This window comes from Bufo gargarizans, chromosome 8 (assembly GCF_014858855.1).
Source record: "Bufo gargarizans isolate SCDJY-AF-19 chromosome 8, ASM1485885v1, whole genome shotgun sequence".
In the NCBI taxonomy this organism is placed as follows: domain Eukaryota; kingdom Metazoa; phylum Chordata; class Amphibia; order Anura; family Bufonidae; genus Bufo; species Bufo gargarizans.
In genome coordinates this window covers 151,782,637-151,803,568 of record NC_058087.1, presented here as the reverse complement: position 1 = coordinate 151,803,568, position 20,932 = coordinate 151,782,637, and the positions used below count along the sequence as shown (strand labels likewise).

General features: G+C 44.3%; 1 protein-coding gene across 1 annotated transcript in view; it reads right to left on the bottom strand.

The window, feature by feature from the left end:
• LOC122945456 overlaps window positions 1-20,932 on the bottom strand; it is a 200,344-nt gene that overhangs the window by 139,652 nt on the left and 39,760 nt on the right. The window contains exons 11-13 of the mRNA XM_044304524.1: window positions 16,062-16,282; window positions 10,494-10,655; window positions 9,544-9,621 (exon numbers count right to left, since the gene is read on the bottom strand). Of these exons, the coding sequence (XP_044160459.1) occupies window positions 9,544-9,621; window positions 10,494-10,655; window positions 16,062-16,282 (461 nt within the window). The remainder of the gene's footprint in view (window positions 1-9,543; window positions 9,622-10,493; window positions 10,656-16,061; window positions 16,283-20,932) is intronic.

Here is a 20,932-nt window from a genome sequence, read left to right as displayed (position 1 = left end):
ACTATATCAGGATATAACCTACACTGACTATCCCCCGCTAACTATCTGTATTATATATATAGGCTAACTAACTAACTGTCTAGCTAATGTAATTAAATCATATTTAGGACCTAACCTGGGTAAGGTATTATAACAACTAAATAAACTAATGCCAACCTAGGCAATGAGACCTATCTTGACCCAGGTGTTAGTTTAAAACTTCACTTTTATTTCTGAATATACTAAAACCTAAATATCAATAGGTGGGTGAATGAATTGTCTAATGTAAATAACCAGTAAGCACAGAGCACAGCAATGTCACTGCTGTCTCTCTCAGAACTCTTAGCTAGGGATGTTGCTAAGCTGTGACAAAGACATTGCAGCCCTCTCATTGACCCACAAGCAAGAAGGGAAGTTACTGATGAAAAAAAATCTAGAATATTCACTATATTTTAAATAATAATAAATAATAAAAATAATTTATTCTACTGCCTCATTTGTTAAAAGTTGCTCCTTTAGAGTAGAGTCCTGACCAAGTATTCACCTCCAGTAGAAGAGGAGATAATCCCAACTGGGCCCCCTCTTGCCCTGGGCCCCATAGCAGTTGCACGGTCTGCCGCTATGGTAGTTACGCCCCCCGCAACTGACTAGTCATCAGAATAAAAACTCAGTTGCATGGACAGATTATCTGGTTGTACAAACCATTGTTTCCAACAATTTCCAGTGTAAATGTGTAATCCAATGAATGAGCAAAACACTTACACGGCACGTCGTTTGTCGGCAGCACATTGAACTGAGCAAATATGGATATGGTGCCGACAAACAATGACACCCTTCTTCTTTTTGCACAAGAAAATATATATATATATTTTTTTAAGACATACAGTAAAGCTAGAATAAATCTTAGAAATGTTATCAAAGCACCATCTACTACTACACTGTCAGAGCTGATCTTAAGAGTGCTCAAACAACTACATTTTGATGAAGAATTTATTAAGGTGATGTTCACATGGCTGTATTCATTTTGCAGTCCGGACACCGAAGATCCGCAAAATGTCGATACGGGCTGTGTGCAGCCTTCACTTTTCACAAGCCCTATTGCCATTATGCCTATTCTTGTCCGGAAAAGGGACATTAGGACAATGTCACGGAATGTGTACAGGTAACAAGGCAAAGCAACATGTATAAACGACTCGCTGGATCCAAAAACTAAGGAACCAAGGGAGACCCCTGCAGAAGACCTGGCACTTTCCCTGGCTGCTCAGCCTATGCAAAGATCCGAATGGTGGAGGTTTGCATATCCACGAACCTTGACTATAAAGCCCTGAGCACCCTACAATAGTGAGGGGACACGACCACCGGCTCCCTACACAAGACACGGAGGGAGTCAGGGTCACCTGGGATCCAGCAAACAGATATTAACAGATAAAGGTACACTTAGCTTTGAAGCAAACAGGAGGACAGATCAGCGTGCACACACACTCCAGGAAGTAATATAAGCCGCCCAGAAAAGCATTCTGGGGAGGCATTTAAAGGGAAGCAATTAACACATGACAGCTGAGAGAGGCTGACGAGAGGAGGGGCTGAATACCACAACACAGAAATTCAAGGAGGAGGTTCTGAAAGGCCTCTGTCAGAGCTTCTCAGCTGTCTGGTTGTGACAGTACCCCTCCCTCTACGGGTGGACTCCGGACACTCAGAACCCACCCTCTCAGGATGGGACCTATGGAAAGCCCTGATGAGACGAGAGGCCTTAATGTCCGTCACTGGGACCCACATCCTCTCCTCAGGACCATACCCCTCCCACTGAACAAGGTACTGAAGAGAACCGCGGACAAGACGAGAATCCACAATCCTAGATACCTGAAATTCAAGATTCCCGTCAACCATAATCGGAGGAGGAGGCAAAGGCGAGGGTACAATGGGTTGAACATAAGGTTTCAATAAGGACTTATGAAAAACATTATGGATCTTCCAAGTCTGAGGAAGATCAAGACGGTATGCAACAGGATTGATGACAGACAGGATTTTGTAAGGCCCAATAAACCTAGGACCCAACTTCCAGGAGGGAACCTTCAATTTGATATTCTTGGTAGACAACCACACCAGATCACCAACATTCAGGTCCGGACCAAGCACACGTCTCTTATCAGCCACACGCTTATATCTCTCACTTATGCTCTTAAGATTATCTTGAATCTTTTGCCAAATAGATGACAAAGACGAGGAGAATCTGTCCTCATCAGGTAAACCAGAAGACCCCTCTCCCGAGAAAGTCCCAAACTGTGGATGAAACCCATATGCACCAAAAAATGGTGACTTATCAGAGGACTCCTGACGACGGTTATTTAAAGCAAACTCAGCAAGGGACAAAAAAGAACACCAATCCTCTTGATTCTCCGCCACAAAACAACGCAGATATGTCTCCAGATTCTGATTGACGCGCTCTGTCTGGCCATTCGACTGCGGGTGGAAAGCAGAAGAGAATGACAACCGAACCCCCAAGCGAGAACAGAAAGCCTTCCAGAATCTGGAAACAAACTGCATGCCCCTATCAGAGACTATGTCTGAAGGAATACCGTGCAATTTGACAATGTGATCAAAAAATGCCTGCGCCAGCGTCTTAGCATTGGGCAAACCAGGAAAAGGGATGAAATGCACCATTTTGCTAAAACGGTCCACCACCACCAGAATCACAGTCTTCCCCGAGGAACGAGGCAGGTCCGTGATAAAGTCCATGGACAGATGTGTCCAAGGACGGGAAGGAATGGGTAAGGGAAGGAGAGGACCTGATGGCCGTGAATGAGGGACTTTGGCACGAGCGCAAGTCTCGCAGGCTGCCACAAAACCCTCAACCGACTTACGAAGCGCAGGCCACCAGAATCTCCGAGCGATGAGATCCAGTGTGGCTCTTACCCCCGGGTGCCCAGCAAGGACCGTATCGTGGTGTTCTTTAAAAATCTTGTGTCTTAAAGCGAGAGGCACAAACAACCTCCCAGGAGGACAAAGATCAGGAGCCTCTGACTGGGCTGCCTGCACCTCTGCCTCCAATTCAGGAAAAAGAGCAGAGACCACCACACCTTCAGCCAAAATGGGACCCGGGTCTTCAAAATTACCGCCTCCCGGAAAACAACGTGACAGGGCATCTGCCTTCACATTCTTAACTCCAGGGCGGAACGTGACAACAAAATTAAACCTAGAAAAGAACAACGACCATCTGGCCTGTCTCGGGTTCAGACGCTTGGCTGACTCCAAGTAGGCCAGATTTTTATGGTCAGTAAATACGGTAATAGGGTGTCTGGCTCCCTCTAGCCAATGGCGCCATTCCTCAAAAGCCAACTTGATGGCCAACAATTCCCTATCTCCCACATCGTAATTTCTCTCTGCGGAGGAGAGTTTTCTTGAGAAAAAGGCACACGGTCGCCAATTGGCAGGAGAGGAACCCTGAGACAAGACCGCCCCCACACCCACCTCAGAAGCATCAACCTCAACTATGAAGGGTAACGAAACATCAGGTTGCACCAAGATGGGAGCGGAAGCAAAACTCTCCTTGATATCAGAAAAAGCTTTACGCGCCTCTACTGACCAAGAAGAAAAATCTACCCCCTTTCTGGTCATATCAGTGAGTGGTTTAACAATAGAAGAATAATTCAAAATGAACTTCCTGTAATAATTGGCAAAGCCCAAAAAACGCATCAGCGCCTTTTGATTCTCAGGAAGCTCCCACTCAAGCACAGCGCGGACCTTCTCGGGGTCCATGCGAAAACCAGAAGCGGAGAGAAGAAACCCCAGAAATTGAATTTCTGGAACCGCAAACACACATTTTTCCAGTTTCGCATATAATTTATTCTCCCGCAGGATGAGCAAGACCTGACGTAAATGTTCCTTATGAGTTTTGAAATCGGGAGAAAAAATCAAAATGTCATCCAAATACACCAATACAAATTTTCCCATCAAATGATAAAAAATGCTGTTTACGAAATGCTGAAAAACGGCTGGGGCATTCATCAAACCAAAAGGCATAACCAAATTCTCAAAATGGCCCTCAGGGGTATTGAAGGCCGTCTTCCATTCGTCCCCTTCTCTGACCCTGACCAGGTTGTATGCCCCTCTTAAATCTAATTTGGAAAAGACTTTAGCCCCAACAACCTGGTTAAATAGGTCCGGGATCAGAGGAAGCGGATAAGGGTCACGAATTGTGATATTGTTCAGCTCCCTGAAATCCAGACAAGGTCTTAAAGAACCATCTTTTTTCTTAACAAAGAAAAAACCAGCGGCAACAGGTGACTTTGAGGGTCGTATGTGTCCCTTTCTCAGACTCTCAGAGATATAAGCACGCATAGCGATCCTCTCAGGTTGGGAAAGATTGTATAAACGAGATTTAGGCAGCTTGGCGTCTGGGATGAGATTAATAGGGCAATCGTACTCCCTGTGCGGGGGCAAATCCTGAACTCCACTCTCAGAGAAGACATCCGAAAATTCAGAGAGAAAAGATGGTACAGTCTTAGTAGCAACCTCAGAAACAGATGTCGTGAGGCAATTCTCTCTGCAAAAGTCACTCCAACCATTTATTTGCCTTGCTTGCCAATCAATGGTGGGGTTATGTTTAGTGAGCCAGGGTAGCCCCAACACTAGAGGAGTCGGCAAACCGCTAAGGACGAAACATGACACATCCTCAACATGAGCATCACTCACAATTAAACGGATATTGTGAACTATGCCCTTTAATGACTTCTGAGAAAGTGGAGCGGAATCGATAGCAAACACAGGAATATCCTTTCTCAAAGCGCACACCTGGAAACCATGAGTTATCGCAAAGTGATTATCAATGAGATTGACCGCTGCTCCACTATCCACAAAAATCTCACAAAAAATGTTCTTGCTCTCTAGCTCCACCCTAGCCGGCAGGACAAAACGGGAACTACAAGCAAACGGAAAATCTTCAATCTCCGCCTCAATCCTGCCAATAGTAACAAACGGAACATTTTTCAAAGATTTTTTCCTCTTTGTTTCTTTATTATACCCAGAGAACTGCCTGAATCTCCTAGAGGGACAAATATTTGCCAAATGATTAATACCTCCACAACAAAAACAAACCCTCCCATGCGGGCTGAATCTTCTATTGTCAGAAGCAATCAACCCCAGCTGCATGGGCTCCTGCTCAGAAGGGGCTGACAGCGACTGAGACCCCTGCGCAGAGAATGGGACCGCTGCACAGTCCTGGGACCGAGTATGACAGGAAGGAGAGATCTCTCCTCTCTCTCTAAGACGCCTGTCAATACGAACGGCCTGAGACATGGCAGAGTCCAAAGAAATAGGCCTTTCATGAAAGGCAAATGCATCTTTCAATCCCTCTGAAAGACCATGGCAAAATTGACTTCGGAGTGCAGCATCATTCCAACCAGTATCAGCTGCCCAACTCCGAAATTCTGAGCAGTATATTTCTGCGGATTGTTTACCCTGGCATAGGAGACGTAGTCTAGACTCCGCCAGAGCAATACGATCCGGATCATCATATATCTGACCCAGGGCTAAAAAGAATTCATCCACTGAACGGAGGGGCCGTGCCCCCTCCGGCAGCGAAAAGGCCCAGGACTGAGCGTTACCCCTGAGCAACGATATAATGATCCCCACCCTCCGTTCCTCATCACCAGAAGAATGGGGAAGAAGGCGAAAATGGAGTTTGCAAGCCTCTCTAAAACGCACAAAATTCTCACTACCCCCGGAGAACGTATCCGGGAGCGAGATCTTAGGCTCAGAACAAGCTCCATGAACGCAAGCTGAACCGGTCACTTGAAGCTGAGAAAAAGTCTTACGGAGGTCAGCTACCTCCAATGAAAGACCCTGGAAGCGTTCAGCCAAAAGTGAAACCGGATCCATGCTTAAGACGGTTTTGGCGGCTTATAATGTCACGGAATGTGTACAGGTAACAAGGCAAAGCAACATGTATAAACGACTCGCTGGATCCAAAAACTAAGGAACCAAGGGAGACCCCTGCAGAAGACCTGGCACTTTCCCTGGCTGCTCAGCCTATGCAAAGATCCGAATGGTGGAGGTTTGCATATCCACGAACCTTGACTATAAAGCCCTGAGCACCCTACAATAGTGAGGGGACACGACCACCGGCTCCCTACACAAGACACGGAGGGAGTCAGGGTCACCTGGGATCCAGCAAACAGATATTAACAGATAAAGGTACACTTAGCTTTGAAGCAAACAGGAGGACAGATCAGCGTGCACACACACTCCAGGAAGTAATATAAGCCGCCCAGAAAAGCATTCTGGGGAGGCATTTAAAGGGAAGCAATTAACACATGACAGCTGAGAGAGGCTGACGAGAGGAGGAGCTGAATACCACAACACAGAAATTCAAGGAGGAGGTTCTGAAAGGCCTCTGTCAGAGCTTCTCAGCTGTCTGGTTGTGACAGACATGTTCTATCAATTGTGGCTCGGCCGCACAGATGCGAACAGCATCCTGATGACATTCATGTGCTGTCCACATTTTCTGCCACCCCCATAGAAATGAACGGGTCCACGTGGGGACCAGATGCAGACCAAAAATAGGCTTGTGTGAATGAGACCTAAGGGTTAGTAGTTGGTTACAGACCCAGAGTTCTTACTATGCAGGAACCCGGACATCACCTGCTATGTGCTCTCTGTGAAAGCAATGCTGCCTTCAAGACTGCACTGTTTCAGGGTTCTTGTCCCTCATCAGTACATGTCACGGACGTTCCCGCGAAAGGTGGCAGGAGATTGGTGAGACTAGCAACGCGTAGTTTGATCTGACATGTTTTCTGTTTGGATCAAATGACGTCTGTTGTTTCTGGAGCTTGCCACTTCTTCTTTCCCCAGGTGTTGCTATTGAAGTCATTTAACCTTCTCTATTTATTGTTTTTTCTCCCACTATGCTATGCGGTTTATAGCTTCTGTTCAAGTTGTGGATAGCTGGTGTGTGGATCTCTGCTGAGTTCCTGGTGCTGCCATAGCCACTTGAAGTTAAGTGTCTTCTTTCCCTTTTGTATTTTGTTAGGGTTATTTTGTGTGTTGCACTTTCCTGTCATTTGTGTTAAGACCTTTTGGAGGAACAGGTTGTATCAGTCCAGACATTATAAAGCCATAAGCGGTAGTGATCGGCTTGCTCCATATGTACATTCAGGTCCATAAATATTGGGACATTGACACAATTGTAACATTTTTGGCTCTGTACACCACCACAATGGATTTGAAATGAAACAAACAAGATGTGCTTTAATTGCAGACTGTCAGCTTTAATTTGAGGGTATTTACATCCAAATCAGGTGAACGGTGTAAGAATTACAACAGTTTGCATATGTGCCTCCTACTTGTTAAGGAACCAAAATAAATGGGACAATTGGCTTCTCAGCTGTTCCTTGGCCAGGTGTGTGTTATTCCCTCATTATCCCAATTACAATGAGCAGATAAAAGGTCCAGAGTTCAGTTCAAGTGTGCTATTTGCATTTGGAATCTGTTGCTGTCAACTCTCAAGATGAGATCCAAAGAGCCGTCACTATCAGTGAAGTAAGCCATCATTAGGCTGAAAAAAACTAAACAAACCCATCAGAGAGATAGCAAAAACATTAGGCCTGGCCAAAACAACAGTTTGGAACATTCTTAAAAAGAAGGAACGCACCGGTGAGCTCAGCAACACCAAAAGACCTGGAAGACCACGGAAAACAACTGTGGTGGATGACCGAAGAATTCTTTCACTGGTGAAGAAAACACCCTTCACAACAGTTGGCCAGGAGGTAGGTGTATGTGTGTCAAAGTCAACAATCAAGAGAAGACTTCACCAGAGTGAATACAGAGGGTTCACAACAAGATGTAAACCATTGGTGAGCCTCAAAAACAGGAAGGCCAGATTAGAGTTTGCCAAACGACATCTAAAAAAGCCTTCACAGTTCTGGAACAACATCCAATGGACAGATGAGACCAAGGTCAACTTTTACCAGAGTGATGGGAAGAGAAGAGTATGGAGAAGGAAAGGAACTGCTCATGATCCTAAGAATACCACCTCAGTGAAGCATGATGGTGGTAGTGTCATGACGTGGGCATGTATGGCTGCCAATGGAACTGGTTCTCTTGTATTTATTGATGATGTGACTGCTGACAAAAGCTGAAGTGTTTCGGGCAATATTATCTGCTCATATTCAGCCAAATGCTTCAGAACTCATTGGACGGCACTTCACAGTGCAGATGGACAATGACCCAAAGTATACTGCAAAAGCAACCAAAGAGTTTTTTTAAGGGAAAGAAGTGGAATGTTATGCAATGGCCAAGTCAATCACATGACCTGAATCCGATTGAGCATGCATTTCACTTGCTGAAGACAAAACTGAAGGGAAAATGCCCCAAGAACAAGCAGGAACTGAAGACAGTTGCAGTAGAGGCCTGGCAGAGCATCACCAGGGAGGAAACCCAGCGTCTGGTGATGTCTATGCGTTCCAGACTTCAGGCTGTAATTGACTGCAAAGGATTTGCAACCAAGTATTAAAAAGTGAAATTTTTATATATGATTATTATTCTGCCCCATTACTTTTGGTTCCTTAACAAGTGGGAGGCACATATGCAAACTGTTGTAATTCCTACACCGTTCACCTGATTTGGATGTAAATACCCTCAAATTAAAGCTGACAGTCTGCAGTTAAAGCACAATCCATTGTGGTGGTGTATAGAGCCAAAAATGTTAGAATTGTGTTGATGTCCCAATATTTATGGACCTGACTGTGTATATATATATATATATATCACTATACTATACTAAGGTCCTGTGACACGACTGGAACAGCACATAGACATGAATGAATAAACCACTTGGATTTGAATTACTTGGTTTGCTGCAGAGTTCTTCCATCATTACTAGGGTTGAGCGAACCAAGGTATACTAAGTGGACTGCGATCTGAATTTCAAGGAAAACTCGATTCGCCGCAAAGCCGAATTTCCTCATGCTTCGTGGCAACAACTCAATTCCCTAAAATTAAATTAAAAAAATTCGTACTCGCCTTATCCATTTGAGTGGGAAGAGGCTGCCGCGGCCATCTTGATTGGGATTCCACGCAAAATCTCATGTGTGGTGACGTATGACGTCACCATGCCTGCCAGCGTGATGACGTCATCAAGCACTGCGCCAGTTTTCGCGCAGGATCTTCAACCAAGATGGCCGCAGTCTCTTCTTACTCAAATGGATAAGGCGAGTATAATTTTTATTTTTTACCCCTGAAAGCCCTCATTTTTAATCTCAGATGCCGTAATCAGAGATGAACGCGTCATCTGAGGGTTTCAATGACAGGGAAGGAGCAATCGCTGTTTTCTGTCATTGCATCCACTAGTTACAAAGAAATGCGCTGCGTGACAAAGTAATTTATCACAAAGCGAGTTTCTTTGTGAAATTCGGCAAAGCAGCCAAATTGAATTTTTGTAAACGTCGCTCAACACTTATCACTACTAAACCTTCATATTTCTCTATAGTCCTCTATATACAGTAAAATCTCTATAGACTTTCCTAAAAAAAAACATTTGATATTTCAAGGTCACTTTTTTTTTACCTCAATAATTTTCCGTGTTAGTTCACCATGACAATGTCCATAAAATAACGTAGGGGTGAATTCGCCATTGCAAATGGTCTACAACATAAGAAGAGAAATACACATTTATCTGCAGCCTGAAGAAGGTGCAAATCACTGGTAGAACCGAAATATAATGCACATGAGTAACTGCCATACCGTTATATTATAATAGTTCATGTCTGTGATGTGCTTTCAATGTAATTCATGTAAATGATGGAGATTACCATTCTTATGCACAATATGGAGAGAAAAAACTGTCAAACACAAGCAAAGGAATTGTAAAATGTTGTGGACTAACCCTAAATTATTCATTCTGTCTACAGCATAAATATGTGATATTAGAGTTTATAATATTTGTATGCATATTTCACATGAACATACAGCCATGACTTTGATTCTAGGATTATAATTCATTATTTCTTATTCGATTAATTAGTCAACGGGGAAAATTTATCAAAACTGAAGGTGTGATGGAAAACTGGCTTAGCTGCCCACAGCAACCAATTAGAGTCCACCTTTCATTTTCAAAAGGAGCTCTGAAAAATGAAAGGTGGAATCTGATTGGTTGCTTTCCTTTGGTTTGGTTTTGATAAATCTCCCTCATTGTCCAAATCAATCTACCACCCACCAGTCTCATGGATAGAACTGCACTGAGAAAGGTTACCATGACTTATACGTTGTTGGACGAGATTGCACAGTGTTCGTCTGTCCGCTCCAGGTCGAGTATGACCATTAGTTCCCATGCCTTAGTACACATTTAGCAGAGATGAAGAGTGCAGCGCTACCCTTGCAGTAACATATGTGCTAATATGTTTAATGAGCATGACCTCTGCACTACCTCACCATTTAACATCAGAGCGGAGAGCGACAAATGGCTCTACACAACGCAGAACGCCTCGTGTACTGATTACTGTGGGTCTGAAGCCAACCTTTATGCTTGATGGTATGAAGTCAATTATGGAACTGAGGTGGTTATGGAGAACGAGGCTGATATCAGACGAGCTTCCTGCACTTTTCTTCTGAACGTCGATGTTGATGTGTTCACCTTCAATGGAAATGTTAACTCCTGTAAAGAGTTTTTTGTTTGTGCTCTAAAAAATAAAAACAAAAATACTGAATTTCTTGGTAGAAAACAATTGTCACCTTTGGGAATGGACATCATAATAATCTTTATGTAGCGGCAACCCATTCCACAGCCTGGTACAATCAGAAGCTACCTGTAAAAACTACAGCGGACATTACAGAGTCAAACTATGATTGATTCGCAAGTGCTGACCATCTATGAGGAAATAGGGCCGGGGCCTCCGGTAAGAGTGATTGTTTTGTACAATGGTCCGGACATCTTTTATAGAAATGAGTGGTGCACACAAAGCTACATGAGCCGGCCACCTGTATTTGTGTATGCACAGATATGAAGTGCATATGAGTGCGCGGTGTGAGGGGATACTGTTGGATGAAGGGACCGGGTTTTGAGAAATAATGTAAGAAGATCAAGAAGAGTTACATTAGAGAATGTGATAGGCAACGCAAAAAAATGTGTGGTTTTAGGGCACCCTTAGGCCCCTTTCACACGAGCAAGAATTCCGCACGGGTGCAATGTGTGATGCGAACGCATTGCGCCCGCACGGAATCCGTACCCATTCATTCAAATGGGTCTGTGTACATGAGCAGTGGGTTTCACGCATCACTTTTGCGTTGTGTGAAAATCGCAGCATGTTCTATATTCTGCGATTTTCACGCATAGAAGGGAATGGGGCTGCGTGAAAATCGTGATTTTTACAGACGGTTTCTAAGAGATGTTGTTTGTTAACATTTAGTTTTTTAGGGGAAGACCGATTAGTAATGAGTTTCAGGAATTAAGATGAGAATGAATCAGAATAACAAAGACTTTTTGCTGCGTCCACAGTTAGTGTTCATTCAGATGGCAATATGCTCTCTGACAAAATGTGGATCCGTTTTTTTTGTGGACAGTTCAGCCTGTCCACCAAAAAACAGACTGCATTCCGTTTTTTTGAGGACCCATACAATTCAATGGGGCCACGTCCTGATTTTCACTGACAAGTATGGGACATGTTTAATTTGTTTTGCTGAGCCGTGGAATGGAAGAAAAGGGCAACATAGAAGTGAATCGGCATGTAATCCGCAAAAAAACGGATCCGCATTTTTGCTGACAGCATACGGCCATCTGAATGAGCACTTAGAAAATTTTTTTTTTTTTAGGTGCAGACAACATGAGGGGGCGAGTGATTGAATATAGAGGTAAAGGAACGATCAGTGTCAAACATAACATCGAGACATCGGGCACGCTGCTAGGGAGGTATGGTAGTGCCACACACTAAAAGGAGAAGTATCAGACTTATGTAGGTTAGTAGGTGGCAGAGACTGTTCCGTTTTGAAAGATTCATTTTTAGGTAAAGAAAACACATGATAGAGATAGGTGACAATCACTGCGTTCTGTAGTAGTTCAGGGATGGAGTCATGAGAAAAATATACAGGGTGGTCCAAAAGTATGGAGACACACAAATAGAGGGAAAATGGTGGTTGGGGATGCCATCCTGTGTTTAGCATGTTGCTAAGGGGAAGGGGGGAAATATGTGGGGGACAGTGTCCAACATGGCAGCCATTTTGAAAACCATCGTTCTGGAACTAAGTCAATATCTTCAAATGAAATGGGGTGCATGTGACATATGTATCTGATACAGAATTTCATGAGGAATCCAAACCGGAATCCTCAATGTGATGTATCTTTATTCCTGCTGTAAAGGAAGGACCGGCACTCGCGAGTGCCGGTCCTTCCTTTACAGCTGTAACACTGGGATGCCTGCCCGTTGACACGTGCACCGCCGAACAACTTTACAGAGCAGTGCCGGCCATTTCACCTTACACAGGTATCTTTATTCCTGTCAAGGTTATTCGTTTTCTTTTTTAAAGACACAGATATGGCTGCAAAATTAACATGCAAAGAGAGAACAGAGATTGTGTTGATCTCAAGGGAGTACAGTACCCATCTGCCATGGCACAGTTGGCAAATTGCTTGTCAACCCTGCTCTCCTGTGACAGGTGCTACGATGTGGGCTCTGGATGCCAGGATGGCCATTGTTGTGGCAGTTTTGTTACGTCCACTTTTTAATAGGTCCAACAAAGAACCTTGTGCCATGGCAAATGGGTGGTCTGTTAGGGTGCCAAGCGTTAAAAACAGCTGCAATGATTTGGATACTGCGCTCCTCGGAGATCAGGACAATCTCTGTCCATTCTTCACGTGTTAATCTCGCAGCCATATCTGTGTCTGTAAGAAAGAGAAAATTGTTAATAAGCTTGGCAGGAATAAAGGTACATCATATTTAACATCATATTTACAGAGAAGGATTCCTCATCACATTCTCTGCCGGATACTTATGTCACATGCAAGCCTTTTAATTTGAAAATATAAACTTGGTTCCAAGATGGCAGCTTTCAAAATGACCACCATGTTGGACATAGCCCCAGACAGGTTTGCACCCTTCCCGTTACATACATGCCACACACAGGATGGCATTCCCAACCACTGTGTTCCCTTTATTCAGGTGTCGCAATACTTTTTGACCACCCTGTAAATTGGGGTGTCCCAGTCATTGGATGGCAGAGCTACATGAGTGGTGCACAGCCAGATTGTCTGTGTTCCATATGTTTTCCTGTGTCTGCTGCATTCCCAGGATTACCTCCCAGCACTGGAGCATATACACTTTTTGGTGACTTGGACTTATGTCAACTCATCTATTCTGTATTTACACAGTTCATTATCCTTGTCATCATGAAGCACCCTTCTCTGGACAGCAAGTGTGGCCGGACTAGAGGGCGTAGCCTTAGGGTAGGCCAGCATGACGAGGTGGGGCGGCGACGAGTTAGGATAGGGAGGGTAGGAGCTTTTCAGAAGTAGGGGTGGGGGGGGGGGGGAAAGAGGGTAGGTCTTAAGTAGGTTGGAGAAAGGGGAGAAGGAGCCATTTTAGATTTGCAAGCAGTGGGTTGAGGCATAGTGCAGAGTGTTAACCCCCACCCTCCCTCCCTTTATGGTTATAGTGGGTACCGGGTAATGTGGTTATATCAGTACAGGTTGTTTTTTGTTTTAGGGTCGCAGCTTGTGGTGAGAGAGGGTTCTCGTCATGGCAGTCTTGGTGGCGGGAGGTCCTCGGAGTTGGTGGAATATCAGGTTCTGGAGGATGGGAGGGCTCCATACTTGGGGCTGGACTCCCATGGTAGTATTTTCGTGGCAGGTTTTGCTCCATCAGTGGTGCCTCTGAGCTGGCGCTCATCGTCTGGGGGCAAGATGGAGTACCACATGGAGGAGGAGTTGAACAAAATCTGTTGGGGCTTCAAGGACTTCCCTCGTCGTTATTTTATATGTTACACATATGATGGGTATCATATGCGGTTGCATATGGGTTAGTTGTTTAAATATGTTATTTAAAACTTAAAAGTGTTATAAATTTTATAATAAACGGCTGCTGTGGCCAATTCAAATCCAACCTGGTGTCGTGTGTAGTTATTGGGTCAATGGGGGGAGGGTTTTAGGGTGCGAGGGTCCAAGCAACTAGCATGATCGACGCTACCTTCGTCATGCAATTCCTAGTGGACCTGTGGAGCCGGATACCGGTAAGCCGTGGTGCAGCAGAGCGCAGGTAAGTGGGGAATCGAGCGCTACCTAATATCCCTGCCCAGGAACGCCAGATGGCAGCTTATTCATCCTAGCTACATATACAGACGTGGACAAAATTGTTGGTACCCTTTGGTCAATGAAAGAAAAAGTCACAATGGTCACAGAAATAACTTTAATCTGACAAAAGTAATAATAAATTAAAATTCTATAAATGTTAACCAATGAAAGTCAGACATTGTTTTTCAACCATGCTTCAACAGAATTATGTAAAAAAATAAACTCATGAAACAGGCATGGACAAAAATGATGGTACCCCTAGAAAACACAGAACATAATGTGACCAAAGGGACATGTTAATTCAAGGTGTGTCCACTAATTAGCATCACAGGTGTCTACAACCTTGTAATCAGCCATTGGGCCTATATATATGGCTCCAGGTAATCACTGTGTTGTTTGGTGATATGGTGTGTACCACACTCGACATGGACCAGAGGAAGCAAAGGAAAGAGCTGTCTCAAGAGATCAGAAAGAAAATTATAGACAAGCATGTTAAAGGTAAAGGCTATAAGACCATCTCCAAGCAACTAGATGTTCCTGTGAGTACAGTTGCACATATTATTCATAAGTTTAAGATCCATGGGACTGTAGCCAACCTCCCTGGACGTGGCCGCAGGAGGAAAATTGATGACAAATCTAAGAGACGGATAATCCGAATGGTAACAAAAGAGCCTAGAAAGACTTCTAAAGAGATTCAAGGTGAACTTCATGCTCAAGGAACATCAGTGTCAGATCGCACCATCCGTCGTTGTTTGAGCCAAAGTGGACTACATGGGAGACGACCAAGGAGGACACCATTGTTGAAAACGAATCATAAAAAAGCAAGACTGGAATATGCCAAACTACATGTTGACAAGCCACAAAGCTTCTGGGAGAATGTCCTGTGGACAGATGAGACAAAAATCGAAGTTTTTGCCAAGGCACATCAGCTGTATGTTCACAGACGAAAAAATGAAGCATATCAAGAAAAGAACACTGTCCCTACTGTGAAACATGGAGGAGGCTCTGTTATGTTCTGGGGCTGCTTTGCTGCGTCTGGCACAGGGTGTCTTGAATCTGTGCAGGGTACAATGAAATCTCAAGACTATCAAGGAATTCTAGAGAGAAATGTACTAGCCAGTGTCAGAAAGCTTGGTCTCAGTCGCAGGTCATGGGTCTTGCAACAGGACAATGACCCAAAACACACCGCTAAAAACACCCAAGAATGGCTAAGAGGAAAAAATTGGACTATTCTAAAGTGGCCTTCTATGAGCCCTGACCTCAATCCTATTGAGCATCTTTGGAAGGAGCTGAAACATGCAGTCTGGAAAAGGCACCCTTCAAACCGGACACAACTGGAGCAGTTTGCTCATGAGGAGTGGGCCAAAATACCTGCTGAGAGGTGCAGATGTCTCATTGACAGTTACAGGAAGCGTTTGATTGCAGTGATTGCCTCAAAAGGTTGCGCAACAAAATATTAAGTTAGGGGTACCATCATTTTTGTCCATGCCTGTTTCATGAGTTTATTTTTTTACATAATTCTGTTGAAGCATGGTTGAAAAACAATGTCTGACTTTCATTGGTTAACATTTATAGAATTTTAATTTATTATTACTTTTGTCAGATTAAAGTTATTTCTGTGACCATTGTGACTTTTTCTTTCATTGACCAAAGGGTACCAACAATTTTGTCCACGTCTGTATAAGGGTCTTGATGCAGGCAGCAAGAGGCAGGGCGTACAGTGCTGTGGTTTGAGAGGTGGATGTTACTTTTTGGCCTCGTGACACTACACTTCTGTCTTGTATTCAAATGGACAAGATTTACTTACATGATAATGGCAGACACCATTCAAAGCGTAAGGGATTTTATAATGTTTAAGCTTTTCAACATTGTGCTTGAAGCTCATTCCAAGCTGGGTGTGCACTGGGGATTTCTCTATTCCAAGGGACACATCAATTCTACTCGGTCCAGTGCCCAGTACCAGACCACAAGTCTTGTTGTTACTTGTGTTGTTATAAGTCAGTTCAAGAGCAGTCCCTGCTGGAATTCCTGCAAAAGAAACTTGGGTCAGGCTGAATGAAGACTCAAGATGTTCTTCTGTTCTGATTCTTCAGAGGAAAGTTTGTCGAAAACATGCATTTCTGACTCCATCTGGTAAATGGTGATTTATACACCTTTGATACACAGTAGTAATCTAATTTGGCTTTCTATAAAGAAAATAGGGTAGAACGCCTCTCAAAGCTTGCTCGTTGTTTACACAGTTAACCAGTGGTTTAGTGCAGGATTTCAGCCAAGCTCCAATGGTATATGATGGAGACTGCAGAGGTACAACCTTCTGGTCCACAAACCTTACATCCATGAGGGGGTTGTAGGCTTACTATTCTGGATGCACACAGATCTTGGTCTCATACGCAAAATACGTATACCGTCCTTGTTGCATCCACATTTTTAGCTGACCCATTGACTTCAGTGGGTCTGTGGTCCACATTTTGCGGCCAAGTATAGGACATGTTCTATCTTTTTGTTGAATGGGGACATATGGATGTGAAAAGCACATAGATCATGTGTGTGCTTTCTGCATCACTATGTTCATTCCGCAAAAGGATAGATCACAGACCCTTTGAAGTCAAGAGGTCGGCAAAAAATGCGTATGGCACACAGACTGTATCCATACTTTGCGCCACAGACACAGTCGTATGCATGAGGCTTAAGACTTCTATAAGCTGCAAGTCACACAGTTACGTGTAGTGCACCATGGTGGCCAGCAACCTCAGTCAGTCAGATATTGTGGGTTGGGTAGCACCTCAGTAAGTACACCTCATAAGTACTGACACTACATTCTCAGTCAACATCAAATATGTATAAAACATGATAAATATTAGTTAATATAAGTATTATTTGATATTGGTGGCCCCATAATGTGGTCTGTACTGTTACTTACCTTCTTTAGATTTGGTGTCAACCTATCCACGCTGCCTTTCATACACAGCTTTCTGTAAGCTCATATCAGCATATAGACACTGGTCTTAAAGGGGTTATCCAACCCCTAAAATGTCTTCCCATATGCCTGGGCCCCTCACAGAGGTTGTACTTACCTGGCTCCCGACACCCATGGCGCTTCTGACGCCCGCAAGCCTACCACTGCATCTTCTGTTGTGCGGATGAAAACCTCCAGCGTCGGGTGGGTGGCAGCCAATAGCAGGCCGCAATGGGAATAAGCCTTCCTAGAGTCACCCGCGATGCTAGGGAGGCTCGTTCCCGCCGTGGCCTGCTATTGGTTGCCACCCCGATGCCAGAGGTTTTCACCCGCGCGACAGGAAGATGCAGTGGTGGCCGTGCCAGTATGAGAAGCTACGCGGGTGCTGAGGAGCCAGGCGTATGGGCAGGCATTTTGGGGGTTGGATAACCCCTTTAATAAGCCCTATAGCTGGCCGTGGATCGCCAAATTTACGTAGAGGCGCCAGCCTATACATAACTTGGCATATCCACCGTCGATTCTAAATATAAGACAGCTTCATAGCTGTCTTACATTTAGACCATTTTCGAAACCAGGCGTGAGCAGAAAAGAAGTCGCAGATTCTGCCGCACCATGGCATACGACAAAATCTGTGCCAGATATAGGCCACAAAGTGGTGTATATCTGGTTATAAATGACGCCATAGTTTATTTACATTTTTATATTCACTACAGAAAAAATGCTTCCTGCTGTTTCTGAGAAAACATCATTATTTTCCTACACAGATTTACTACTACCTTTTTCATATTATTACTGCTTCCATCTTGTTTTCTATGCTTGTTCATTTTTGCTAATGTCAGAATTTCAGTCTGTTCCTTACTCCTGGTTGCCCTGTTATATAATCCTGGCTTGCATAACCACCCTTCTCAGACACTTGGTTCCACCTCTTGTGACCAGATTTGCTTGCCCTATGGCAGGGGTGCGCAACCTTTTCGTTCTGGGGGCCACATTGTCAGACTGAACCAATCCCAAGGGCCAAAAATAAAACTTAAAGGGATATAACCAACTGAAATACAGTATTTAAAGTGTCACTGTACTTTCACACAATTTTATTTCATTTCAAAGAGAATGGTGTAACTAGCATATTTCTAAATCAGCCTGTATCCACCTGAAAAAGCTGTAAGGTCATGGCCACCAGGGATCTCACTTCCACCTAATTAGAAGTTCACTACTGCGCTGTGTCAGGCAAGATCCATTCCTGGTAACAGAGACAGCAGAGAGGAAATGGGGGCATGCCAGAGGTAGCAGAGATCCTGAGCCTGATAAAAGAACTGCTTCTACACAGCTTTTAAAGATTATAGGAGCCTCCTGTGTGTCTGTAAGTGTGATTCCCCCATGTTTATCTGAGCTCCGGAGCTGAAAACAAACATAGTGGGAAGTAAGGGAAAGGACGTCACAGCAGTACAGTGCTGGCAGATTCCACAGAACGGAGCCTCCCCCTGCTTGTGAGAGAAATATATCTAGCTGTGCAGCTGAAACAGGGAATAATATGGCTGAAAATAATTAGAGAAGTTTTTTTTGAAAACTCAGGTATGCTTTAAGACAAATGGAACATACAGTATCTACTGTACTATAAATCTCTTGTTAAACTTCCAGGACTCCCATCTAATGGAAGAATATATGAAAAATACATGTAAGCAGCCATAGATATATACACTCACCTAAAGAATTATTAGGAACACCATACTAATACGGTGTTGGACCCCCTTTTGCCTTCAGAACTGCCTTAATTCTACGTGGCATTGATTCAACAAGGTGCTGATAGCATTCTTTAGAAATGTTGGCCCATATTGATAGGATAGCATCTTGCAGTTGATGGAGATTTGAGGGATGCACATCCAGGGCACAAAGCTCCCGTTCCACCACATCCCAAAGATGCTCTATTGGGTTGAGATCTGGTGACTGTGGGGGCCATTTTAGTACAGTGAACTCATTGTCATGTTCAAGAAACCATTTTTCCAGTCTTTAACAGTCCAATTTTGGTGAGCTCGTGCAAATTGTAGCCTCTTTTTCCTATTTGTAGTGGAGATGAGTGGTACCCGGTGGGGTGTTCTGCTGTTGTAGCCCATCCGCCTCAAGGTTATGCGTGTTGTGGCTTCACAAATGCCTTGCGGCATACCTCGGTTGTAACGAGTGGTTATTTCAGTCAACGTTGCTCTTCTATCAGCTTGAATCAGTCGGCCCATTCTCCTCTGACCTCTAGCATCAACAAGGCATTTTCGCCCACAGGACTGCCGCATACTGGATGTTTTTCCCTTTTCACACCATTCTTTGTAAACCCTAGAAATGGTTGTGCGTGAAAATCCCAGTAACTGAGCAGATTGTGAAATACTCAGACCGGCCCGTCTGGCAGCAACAACCATGCCACGCTCAAAATTGCTTAAATCACCTTTCTTTCCCATTCTGACATTCAGTTTGGAGTTCGGGAGATTGTCTTGACCAGGACTAGAGTTGAGCGAACACCTGGATGTTCGGGTTCGAGAAGTTCGGCCGAACATCCCGGAAATGTTCGGGTTCGGGATCCGAACCCGATCCGAACTTCGTCCCGAACCCGAACCCCATTGAAGTCAATGGGGACCCGAACTTTTCGGCACTAAAAAGGCTGTAAAACAGCCCAGGAAAGAGCTAGAGGGCTGCAAAAGGCAGCAACATGTAGGTAAATCCCCTGCAAACAAATGTGGATAGGGAAATGAATTAAAATAAAAATTAAATAAATAAAAATTAACCAAAATCAATTGGAGAGAGGTTCCATAGCAGAGAATCTGGCTTCCCGTCACCCACCACTGGAACAGTCCATTCTCAGATATTTAGGCCCCGGCACCCAGGCAGAGGAGAGAGGTCCCGTAACAGAGAATCTGTCTTCATGTCAGCAGAGAATTAGTCTGCATGTCATAGCAGAGAATGAGGCTTCACGTCAGCCACCACTGCAACAGTCCATTGGCATATATTTAGGCCCAGCACCCAGGCAGAGGAGGGAGGTCCCGTAACAGAGAATCTGGCTTCATGTCAGCAGAGAATTAGTCTGCATGTCATAGCAGAGAATGAGGCTTCACGTCAGCCACCACTGCAACAGTCCATTGGCATATATTTAGGCCCAGCACACACACAGGCAGAGGAGAGAGGTCCCGTAACAGAGAATCTGGCTTCATGTCAGCAGAGAATCAGTCTGCATGTCATAGCAGAGAATGAGGCTTCACGTCAGCCACCACTGCAACAGTCCATGGTCATAAATTTAGGCCCAGCACCCAGGCAGAGGAGAGAGGTCCCGTAACAGACAATCTGGCTTCATGTCAGCAGAGAATTAGTCTGCATGTCATAGCAGAGAATCAGGCTTCATGTCAGCCACCACTGCAACAGTCCATTGGCATATATTTAGGCCTAGCACACAGGCAGAGGAGAGGTTCATTCAACTTTGGGTAGCATCGCAATATAATGGTAAAATGAAAATAAAAATAGGATTGAATGAGGAAGTGCCCTGGAGTCCAATAATATATGGTTATGGGGAGGTAGTTAATGTCTAATCTGGACAAGGGACGGACAGGTCCTGTGGGATCCATGCCTGGTTCATTTTTATGAACGTCAGCTTGTCCACATTGGCTGTAGACAGGCGGCTGCGTTTGTCTGTAATGACGCCCCCTGCCGTGCTGAATACACGTTCAGACAAAACGCTGGCTGCCGGGCAG